Below are 12,015 nucleotides of genomic sequence, written 5' to 3' on the forward strand. Positions count from 1 at the left end.
TCGTCGATTATCAAAACAACATAAGAACTTATTTTAAAAATATATCGATTTATTTAGATAAAAACCTCTTATTCTATGGTCTTTAATTTATGACATCCTATTCGCTGATTGTACATTTGCATAGCTCCTAAAATTACATCGTAGGTTATCTAGCGTATTGGCTTTCAGAGGGAACTTATAATTGAAACTAAACCATTATAACTTTCACAATAGCATATTTTGTTATGTATATCTATTAGCAATTGTTATAAATTTCATGTTGTAGTTAATAACCGCTAATTAATATTAAATATTTTTTGATTTGATTGTCGATTATGAAAACAACATAAGAACTTATTTAAAAAATATAACGAATTATTTAGATACGAACCTCTTATTCTTTGGTCCTTGATTTACGACATCCCTTGTGCTAATTTTACATCCGAGCAGCTCCTAAAACTATATCGCAGATCATCTAGCTTATTTCAAGTTCTTGAAGTCGTTCTTGGAGGGCAGAAGGTTCGGTGTGGAGAAGCGCGCTCAGGCGTCAAAGAAGCCCGTGCAGGAGTTCCCCAAGGAAGCTTTCTCGGTACGCTCCTTTACAATGCGTATACGGCCGACCTGCCGGTGATACCGAGCCAGTACATTATGGCAGCCACTTACGCCGATGATACTGCGTTCCTAACAACAGCATATAACCCAGCAGAGGCCTCCCAGACTATGCAGGAGCAACTAGATCTACTGAACACGTGGCACAAGAGATGGAATATATCGGTAAACAGCGACAAGTCAACCGCCACTACCTTCGCAACTCGGCGCGGCACTTGCCCTCCAGTCAGTCTCAACGGGTCCCCAATCCCAGAGGTAGCCAATCCAAATTATCTTGGCTTTAAACTGGACAGGAGACTTACATGGAGACCACACCTGCTAAAGAAGCGGAAACAGGCGGAGAACCGAGTCCGTGAATTCTACTGGCTGATGGGCAGACGATCTAAGCTACCGACTTCCACTAAGCTCCTTATCTACAAAGCGATTATGAGGCCAATCTGGACGTATGGCATTCAACTGTGGGGCATTGCATCGAAATGTAACATCAACATTATCCAGACCTTCGAAAACAAAACGCTCCGCACCGCCACCAACGCTCATTCTTTCCACGATAATGCCACTATCCACGAGGTCCTCAGCTTCCCCTGGGTGAAGGATGAGATTAAGAAAAGCAGCAGGCAGTACATGCAGAGGCTTCAAGACCACCCAAACAACCTGGCACAAGACCTGCTGGACTCCAGTCAACGCACCAGGAGGCTGCACCGATCCCACCCTTTGGACCTCTCTGGGATTAGACACGCACATTAAAATTAAATTATATACATACATGATGATATACATCATACATACAATATCGACAGTTATTGTAAAGTTTTCACAACAAATTATGTAATCCATTAATTCTCTACCGTTAAGTTTAGTCCTCAAATTTAATGATTGTCCGCGAAGGACAGTTTTAAATTAATACACAAAAAAAAAAAAAAAAAAAAAAATGATGTTAGTTAATTACCGCTAATTAACATTAAAAATTTTTTGATTTTGATTGTCGATTGTCAAAACAACATAAGAACCTATTTTAAAAATATATCGAATTATTTAGATACAAACCTCTTATTCTATTGTCCTTGATTTATGACATCCTACTCGCTGATTGTACATTCGCATAGCTCCTGAAATTACATCGTAGGTTATCTAGCGTATTGGCTTTCAGAGGGAACTTATAATTGAAACTAAACCATTATAACTTTCACAATAGCATATTTTGTTATGTATATCTATTAGCAATTGTTCTAAATTTCATGTTGTAGTTAATAACCGCTAATTAATATTAAATATTTTTTGATTTTGATTGTCGATTATCAAAACAACATAAGAACTTATTTTAGAAATATAGCGAATTATTTAGATACAAACCTCTTATTCCTTGGTCCTTGATTAACGACATAATTTGTGCTAATTTTACATCCGCGCAGCTCCTGAAACTACATCGCAGGTCATCTAGCTTATTGGCTCCCAGAGGGTACATGAAATTAAAACAAAACCATTACAAGTTTAGTTTTATTTGTAAAGACAATGGGCATAAGTTTTAATTAGCATTAACGATGACGTGGCCAAGAATAGAACTGACTTAATATCAAACATCAATTATGAATACCATCTCTGGTACGTAGATTTCCTATGAATTGGAATTGTATTTAAAAAATTCGATATTGTCAATATTTTTATGAAGTAAATTTTGTGTTCACCTTATCGTCTTTAGTCATGTTTATTTATTAGCAATTGTTATAAATTTCATGTTGTAGTTAATAACCGCTAATTAGTATGAAATATTTTTTGATTTTGATTGACGATTATCAAAACAATATAAGAACTTATTTTAAAAATATAACGAATTATTTAGATACGACCCTCTTATTCGTTGGTCCTTGATTTACGACATCCTTTGTTCTAATTTTACATCCGCGCAGCTCCTGAAACTACATCGCAGGTCATCTAGCTTATTGGCTTCCAGAGGGTACATGTAATTAAAACAAAACCATTACAAGATTAGTTTTATTTGTAAACACAATGGGCATAAGTTTTAAATAGCATTAACGATGACGTGGCCAAGAATATAACTGACTTAATTTCAAAAAACATGATATATAAAATGATCAAATATACTAGAAATATTAAGTTCACTTAAAAATATTCTAAAAATATTCAGTAAATATATGTTAAAAATTTTAAGTTGACAAAGATTAGAAATATATACTAGAAACAAAAACTATATTTTCACTGTGCCGTGTAGCTTACGTGCCACTAATGAGAATCGAGGAGGAGGGCGCAAAACTTTTATTTGCAAAATTTTCCATTTGCTTAGTTTAATTTAAATTACTAATATTTAAAAAACATTCTAAAAATATTCGGTATATATATGTTAAAAATACTAAGTTGACAAACACTAGAAATATATACTATAATCAAAAAACTATATTTGCACTGTGCCGTGTAGCTTACCTGCCACTTATGAGAATCGAGGAGGAGGGCGCAAAAATTTTTACTTGCAAAATTTTCCATTTGCTTAGTTTAATTTCTAATTTAATTACTTATTCTCTCATTGTGTGTGTGTGCCATCTTCAGTTTGCAGCCTTTGGGATAGTCTTTTGTCTCCCTGAAGTGTGTGTCTGTATGTGTGTGTGTGGAGTCTGCTGTTTGCATGTGTGTGAGTGGAGCTTGTCATTTATTTATTTTATGCCACATCGAGTCCTCGAGTTCGACATTGTCAATATTTTTATGAAGTACATTTTGTGTACACCATAGAATATTTTGTAATGTATATTTATTAGCAATTGTTATAAATTTCATGTTGTAGTTAATAACCGCTAATTAATATCAAATATTTTTTGAGTTTGATTGCCGATTATCAAAACAACATTAGAACTTATTTTAAAAATATAACTAATTATTTAGATACGAAATTCTTATTCTTTGGTCCTTGATTTACGACATCCTTTGTTCTAATTTTACATCCGCGCAGCTCCTGAAACTACATCGCAGGTCATCTAGCATATTGGCTCCCAGAGGGTACATGAAATTAAAACAAAACCATTACAAGTTTAGTGTTATTTGTAAACACAATGGCCATAAGTTTTAATTAGCATTAACGATGACGTGGCCAAGAATGGAACTGACTTAATATCAAATGGACCACGTCATCAATTCATGAATACAGTCTCTGGGACGTAGATTTCCTACGAATTGGAATTTTATATTAAATTCGATATTGTCAATATTTTTATAAAGTAAATTTTGTGTTCACCTTAGCATATTTAGTCATGTATATCTATTAGCAAATGTTTTAAATTTCATGTTGCTAGTTAATTACCACTAATTAATATTAAATATTTTTTGATTTTGATTGTCGATTATCAAAACAACATAAGAGCTTATTTTAGTAATATAACGAATTATTTAGATACGAACCTCTAATTCCTTGGTCCTTGATTTACGACATCCTTTGTGCTAATTTTACATCCGCGCAGCTCCTGAAACTACATCGCAGGTCATCTAGCTTATTCGCTCCCAGAGGGAACTTATAATTTAAACTAAACCATTATAACTTTCACAATAGCATATTTTGTTATGTATATCTATTAGCAATTGTTATAAATTTCATGTTAACCGCTAATTAATATTAAATATTTTTTGATTTGATTGTCTGACGTCTGCTCATTTTCTGACTGGATCTCCGTATACTGCATTGCCTGAACCCTGTCGTCTGGATATGCAAGTCAATCGATTGGAGAGGTGGAATCAGCTGCAAGCTATGGTTTAAGGCTTTTGGAAAAGGTGGCATATGGAATACCTGACATCTCTTCATGAGCGGACAAAGTGGCATCTTGAAACCGAGAATCTGAAGATCGACACACTGGTAGTACTCAAGGAGCCCAATCTACCGCCCTCTAAATAGATTCTTGGCCGCATCACCGCAGTGCACGCAGGAATCGACAATAAGGTCCGAGTCGTTACAGTGAAGACTGCTCACGGATTATACAAACGCCCAATTGCCAAAATCGCTGTACTGCCTCTCTGCTGAACAACCGTTCAGGGGGGCCGGTATGTTTGGGAACGATACACCCTGTATACGCGAACAAGTCACCCTTTATCTTTGTTTACATTATCATTTGTCTGCAGCTTCAGCGGAGCTTATCAGCGGAATTAATGTAAGCATCGCACCGCTGTAATTGTCCGCGAGCTTGCCCAGTACTTTTCCAAACTTCTAACTCCCTTCTAACTGTAACTTGTTTACGTCTTATGCTAGTTTAATTGTATGGCGTAAGTACAGCCAAAGCTTAAGTTAGTCACATTTTTGATCTGCGAGAAAACGTACGCATCGGTGTCGAACTAATTAATATTAAGTGTCTGAAATTAACCAATAAATCAAACTAAACAGTAACACTGGCGGGTTTATTTATGAATATAAAAATTGGTCCTTCGAGCCGGATTACCGGAACTGCGTTTCTTTCGGGCATTTGATTTTGATTATTGGCCTTTTGGCAAACGATGATCTATAGATTCCTACATCGTATAGAATCGTTCCCTTCTTTCGACCACCATGCGGAGTGTGATTCAACAACGGGGCTTCTGTAAAAGCCAAATTACTCGTGCGCATAATAATGCCTTAAAATTTGTTGATGACATTCATTCAGTGCAAGCAATAGTTGTCCGCCTGGCGCAACTACAGGAAAATTATTTGCGGTTCGTACGGCTCTCGGAAGAGCTGTATGCATTTAAATCGGAAGCCGATTGGGAGAACCCTGACGAGGATTTTGACGCATATGAGGACAAACATTACGCAACACACGCTATTCTTAGCAATACTTTGGAGGAGTTGAGACGGGATGTCACCTCAAACAGTATTGATGCCACAGTTCAAGCCGCAGACACATCCCAGAGAAGTCATGTCGATTTTCAGTTCGAGCGAATTAAACTTCCGACTTTTTCTGGAAATTATGAGGACTGGAAACATTTTTCGGACATGTTTATTGGATCGATTGCTTCCAATTCGAGCCTGACGGATTGCCAACGATTTCATTATTTAAAATCGTACCTTGCCGGAGACGCGCTTGCATTAGTTAAACATATTCCAGTTACTAATGACAACTATCGGGAAACATGGGATCGGCTGGAACAGCGATATAACAAACAATAGCTAATTATTCGATCGTTTTTAAAAAGTTTCATGAGCCTTCCGAGTGCTATAAATTCAAATATCGGCACAGTGCGGAAAATTGCCGATGGTGCAGACGAAGTTATTCGTGGTCTACGAGCTCTTAATTGCGAAGAAAGGGATCCCTGGCTAATTTTCATTTTACTTTCAAAATTAGATAGCGATACCCGCCAAGCCTGGGCTCAGTGCGCAGAATCCGAGGAAAAAGGTGTGACCATCAACCGATTCTTGAAATTTCTCACATCACGCTGCGATACGTTGGAGGCTTTTAAATTAACTCGATCAACCCAAGCTCGACGCGCAGCTACCGCGCACCACGCAGACACGCATCCAAGACGGGAAGAGCCGAAGTGCACATCGTGCAAGCAGAATCACCAACTGTTTAAGTGTCCTCAATTCATCGCACTCGACATTGCATCTCGCCAAGACTTCCTCAAAGAAAGAAGAAAGCTCTGTTTTAATTGCCTCAGCCCGGGTCATATGATGGGCAACTGTACATCGAGGCATACTTGTCGGATCTGCCGCCGCAAGCATCATACTTTGGTTCATGGCTCGTCGCAGCCAATTCAAAATGGCAACAACATTGACACAGCAAGTGTTGACAGCCGCGATCGACCAGCAGTCTCACATGCGGGATCTACAATTGGCCACAATCAACCGCTAGCTCGAGAAGGTCATCGCTTGGGAAGCGAGACTCCCGCGGAAACAACTTTACGCATCATACTCTGGAGAATATTCCGGCGGCTGGTTCTTGCCATCCTTGCCGACGTCATCGACGCCTGGGGAAACACTACAACCTGTAGGCTGCTCCTGGACACTGGATCTACAATAACCTTGGCATCGGAATCATTTGTTCAGCGAATAGGCGTGCGTCGAACGCACGCACGGATTTCTATTCTCGGTCTCGCCGCCAACAGCGCGGGCGTTACCCGAGGACGCGCACATATCAAGCTGCGCTCTCGTCATTCGGGCCAAACTGTCGAATTGGTCTCGTTCATTCTCAACTCGCTGACGTCATCACTTCCTGCCCATGTTATTGACACCTCATCCTCTACGTGGAGGCAAATCTGCGAGCTTCCTTTGGCAGACCCAACGTTCTGCACACCTGGAGCAATCGATGTCATTGTTGGATCGGATCAACTTTGGTCTCTATACACAGGAGATCGGAAACTCTTTCGTAACGACTTTCCTATCGCTCTCAATACTGTATTTGGTTGGATTCTTGCAGGCTCTTACTCTGCATTCGATGATCACCCTACTTCTGCGGTTACTCATCACGCGGACCTAGACACGATGGTTCGTTCATTCATGGAGATGGACAGCATTCAGCCTAACCAGGCTCTCCTGGACGCCAGCGATCCCACAGAGCGTCATTTTGCTGCCACACACAAGCGCTCGACGGACGGGGTGTACGTCGTCGAGTATCCCTTCAAGGAGAAGGCACCGCCTATTGATTCGACCTTGCCACAGGCCATCAATCGCTTCTTCTCGCTGGAACGCGAATTTCGTCGGTATCCAGAATTGAAGCAGCAGTACGAAGCTTTCCTAGACGACTACTTGCAACGTGGACATATGGAACAACTGACCTCGGCTCAGGTTGAGGAGTCCCCAGACACCTGCTTCTATTTGCCGCACCACGCTGTCATCAAACTGGACAGTCTGACTACCAAATGTCGTGTAGTTTTTGATGGATCAGGAAAGGGCAGCTCTGGAGTATCGCTCAATGACAGACTACATATTGGTCCACCGATTCAACGCGATCTTCTTGGCGTTTGTCTACGCTTCCGGCAGCACCAATATGTTTTATGCGCAGATGTCGAAAAGAAGTTTCGAGGCATTAAAATCTTTAAGCCACACACCAATTTTCAGCGCATTGTTTGGCGCACGACTGAGAATGAACCTCTGCTTCATTTTCGCCTGCTGACGGTTACCTACGGATTGGCACCGTCACCATTTCTGGCTGTTCGAGTTCTAAAGCAACTTGCCGACGATCATGGCCATGAATACCCTGCAGCAGCTCACGCTCTTCTGCACGATGCCTATGTGGACGATATCCCTACAGGCGCCAACACATTCGAGAAGCTTATGATTCTCAAGGACGAGCTTATAGCCCTCTTGGATAAGGGAAAATTCAAGCTACGCAAATGGAGTTCTAATAGTTGGCGTCTTCTGAAATCATTACCAGATGAAGATAGATGTTTTGAACCTATCCAGCTCCTCAACAAATCAGCTGCGGATTCACCTGTCAAAGTTCTTGGAATCCAATGGAACCCTGGGAAGGACGTTCTGTATCTCAACCTAAAGGGATGCGATGCGACCATTTCTCCGACGAAAAGAGAACTCTTGTCTCAGCTATCAAGAATTTATGATCCGCTTGGACTGGTAGCACCGGTCACAGTTCTACTCAAGCTAATCTTCCAAGAAAGCTGGACAAGTGTCCTGCAGTGGGACGACCCCATTCCTGAAAGTCTACGTAAGCGCTGGAGAGCCTTAGTAGAGGATTTGCCAGCACTTACGCAATGCCAAGTACCACGGTATATTGCGTCACCATTTCGAGATGTTCAACTACACGGATTCGCCGACGCATCCTCGCACGCCTACTGTGCGGTAGTTTACGCTCGAGTTGCAGTTGGATGCAGCTTTCAAGTAACTCAGCTTGCCGCCAAAACACGGGTGGCCCCCGTGCCCGTATCAATTCCACGTTTGGAGCTAAACGCTGCGTTACTTCTATCTCGATTGCTTTCTATTGTCAAAACATCACTAACAATTCCTCTTTTCAGCACGAGCTGCTGGACAGATTCAGAAATTGTGCTACACTGGCTTTCAGCTCCCCCTCGACGGTGGAACACCTACGTCTGCAACCGAACTTCTGAGATATTGAGCGACTTTCCCCGTAGCTGCTGGAACCATGTTCGCACGGAAGAGAATCCTGCAGATTGTGCTGTGTCAAAGCTTCTGGAGCATCGACTGTGGTGGTATGGTGATGAAAGTATACACGAGTTCCTCATCCACAAATTCTCAACCTGGACGCGTCTTATAAAGGTATCTAGCTACTGTCATCGCATTATTCGCACTCTTCGATCCCATCATAGGAATTCGGCACCATTCCTTACGTCTGAAGAGTTGCTGGACGCACAGCGCCGACTTATTCGACATGTGCAACAAAAATCCTTTGCCAGAGAATATGCGCAGCTAGAGAATCGACGCCAGCTTAACGCTAAATCGCATCTTATCCGGTTTTCTCCGTTTCTGGATGATTATGGAGTAATGCGAGTCGGTGGGAGAATCGAGCAATCTACACTCAACTACAACGCCAAGCACCCGATTCTGATACCTAAAGATACACCACTAGCTGGACTGCTGGTTCGACATTTTCATGTCTCCTATCTGCACACTGGAGTTGATGCAACGTTCACCAATCTTCGTCAGCAGTACTGGATTATGGGAGCCCGCAATCTCGTCAGAAAGGCAGGCTTCCAATGCAAATCCTGTTTTCTTCAACGAAAGGGCACAAGCAACCAGATCATGGGAGAGCTACCAATTCCTCGAGTTCAAGCTTGGCTGGACTACGCTGGACCGATCGCAATCAAGGAATCAAAGGGAAGAACTCCACGCATCGGAAAGGCATGGTTTTCTATTTTCGTGTGCCTCACTACAAAGGCACTTCACATCGAGGTTGTTAGTGAGCTAACTACACAGGCTTTCATCGCAGCCTTTCAACGATTCATTCCCCGCCGAGCGAAGCCTACTGACTTGTATTCGGACAATGGAACTACATTTCATGGAGGCAAGCAAACTTTGGATGACATGAGACGTCTGGCCATTCAACAAGCCAAAGATGAGGAACTAGCAGGATTCTTTGCCAATGAAGGGATTTCTTGGCACTTTATACCCCCGTCTGCTCACCATTTTGGAGGGATGTGGGAAGCTGGAATTCGCTCAATTAAACTCCATATGAAACGGATACTTGGATCAAAGGCTTTAACGTTTGAGGAGCTCCCTACTGTCCTGACCCAAATTGAAGCTATCCTGAATTCACGCCCGCTGTGCCCAACTGGGGATAATTCTTTGGATCCACTGACGCCTGCTCATTTTCTGACTGGATCTCCGTATACTGCATTGCCTGAACCCTGTCGTCTGGATATGCAAGTCAATCGATTGGAGAGGTGGAATCAGCTGCAAGCTATGGTTCAAGGCTTTTGGAAAAGGTGGCATATGGAATACCTGACATCTCTTCATGAGCGGACAAAGTGGCATCTGGAAACCGAGAATCTGAAGATCGACACACTGGTAGTACTCAAGGAGCCCAATCTACCGCCCTCTAAACAGATTCTTGGCCGCATCACCGCAGTGCACGCAGGAATCGACAACAAGGTCCGAGTCGTTACAGTGAAGACTGCTCACGGATTATACAAACGCCCAATTGCCAAAATCGCTGTACTGCCTCTCTGCTGAACAACCGTTCAGGGGGGCCGGTATGTTTGGGAACGATACACCCTGTATACGCGAACAAGTCACCCTTTATCTTTGTTTACATTATCATTTGTCTGCAGCTTCAGCGGAGCTTATCAGCGGAATCAATGTAAGCATCGCACCGCTGTAATTGTCCGCGAGCTTGCCCAGTACTTTTCCAAACTTCTAACTCCCTTCTAACTGTAACTTGTTTACGTCTTATGCTAGTTTAATCGTATGGCGTGAGTACAGCCAAAGCTTAAGTTAGTCATATTTTTGATCTGCGAGAAAACGTACGCATCGAAGTCGAACTAATTAATATCAAGTGTCTGAAATTAACCAATAAATCAAACTAAACAGTAACACTGGCGGGTTTATTTATGAACAATATGAATACCGTCTCTAGGACGTAGATTTCCTACGAATTGGAATTTTATATTAAATTCGATATTGTCAATATTTTTATGAAGTAAATTTTGTGTTCACCTCAGCATCGTTAGTCATGTATTAGCAAGTGTTTTAAATTTCATGTTGCTAGTTAATTACCGCTAATTAATAATAAATATTTTTTGATTTTGATTGTCGATTATGAAAACAACATAAGAACTTATTTCAAAAATATAACGAATTATTTAGATACGAACCTATTATTCTTTGGTCCTTGATTTACGACATCCTTTGTGCTAATTTTATATCCGCGCAGCTCCTGAAACTACATCGCAGGTCATCTAGCTCATTGTCTTCCAGAGGGTACATGAAATTAAAACAAAACCATTACAAGTTTAGTGTTATTTGTAAACACAATGGGCATAAGTTTTAATTAGCATTAACGATGACGTGGCCAAGAATGGAACTGACTTAATATCAAATGGACCACGTCATCAATATATGAATACCATCTCTGGTACGTAGATTTCCTACGAATTGGAATTTTATATTAAATTCGATATTGTCAATATTTTTATGAAGTAAATTTTGTGTTCACCTTAGCATATTTAGTCATGTATATCTATTAGCAATTATTTTAAATTTCATGTTGCTAGTTAATTACCGCTAATTAATATGAAATATTTTTGATTTTGATTGTCGATTATCAAAACAATATAAGAACTTATTTTAAAAATATAACGAGTTATTTAGATACGAACCTCTTATTTTTTGGTCCTTGATTTACGACATCCTTTGTGCTAATTTTACATCCGCGCAGCTCCTGAAACTACATCGCAGGTCATCTAGCTTATTGGCTCCCAGAGGGTACATGTAATTAAAACAAAACCATTACAAGTTTAGTTTTATTAGTAAACAGCATACGTTTTAATTAGCATTAACGATGACGTGGCCAAGACTAGAACTGACTTAATTTCAAAAATCATTATATATAAAATTATCAGATATTATAAATTAAAAATATACTAGAAAGATTAAGTTTACTTAAAAATATTCTGAAAATATTCGGTAAATATATGTTAAAAATTTTAAGTTGACAAACACTAGAAATATATACTAAAAACAAAATCTATATTTGCACTGTGCCGTGTAGCTTACGTGCCACTAATGAAAATCGAGGAGGAGGGCGCAAAAAAAATATTCTAAAAATATTCGGTAAATATATGTTAAAAATATTAAGTTGACAAACACTAGAAATATATACTAGAAACAAAAACTATATTTGCACTGTGCCGTGTAGCTTACGTGCCACTAATGAGAATCGAGGAGGAGGGCACAAAATTTTTACTTGCAAAATTTTCCATTTGCTTAGTTTAATTTCTAATTTAATTACTTATTCTCTCATTGTGTGTGTGTGCCATCTTCAGTTTGCAGCC

The 12,015-nt window shown here is 40.3% G+C and overlaps 1 protein-coding gene across 1 annotated transcript; it reads left to right on the plus strand.

Moving 5' to 3' along the window:
* The first annotated feature begins 627 nt into the window (after positions 1–627).
* Positions 628–10,195, plus strand: LOC123327396. The gene is made up of 2 exons (XM_044923808.1): positions 628–1,208; positions 5,749–10,195. The coding sequence occupies exons 1-2, from the start codon at positions 628–630 to the stop codon at positions 10,193–10,195; spliced, it is 5,028 nt and encodes a 1,675-aa protein (XP_044779743.1).
* The last annotated feature ends 1,820 nt before the right edge of the window (positions 10,196–12,015 follow it).

Source organism: Drosophila simulans, unplaced genomic scaffold, assembly GCF_016746395.2.
Source record: "Drosophila simulans strain w501 unplaced genomic scaffold, Prin_Dsim_3.1 Segkk10_quiver_pilon, whole genome shotgun sequence".
In the NCBI taxonomy this organism is placed as follows: Eukaryota; Metazoa; Arthropoda; class Insecta; order Diptera; family Drosophilidae; genus Drosophila; species Drosophila simulans.

What these genes read in the sequence shown, in the direction of transcription:
- LOC123327396 (XM_044923808.1), top strand. Translation starts at nt 628, where the DNA reads ATGGCAGCCACTTACGCCGATGATACTGCGTTCCTAACAACAGCATAT. An exon ending in ATTAAGAAAAGCAGCAGGCA is followed by an intron (nt 1,209 to 5,748) that starts GTACATGCAGAG and finishes GTTTTTAAAAAG; the next exon opens with TTTCATGAGCCTTCCGAGTG.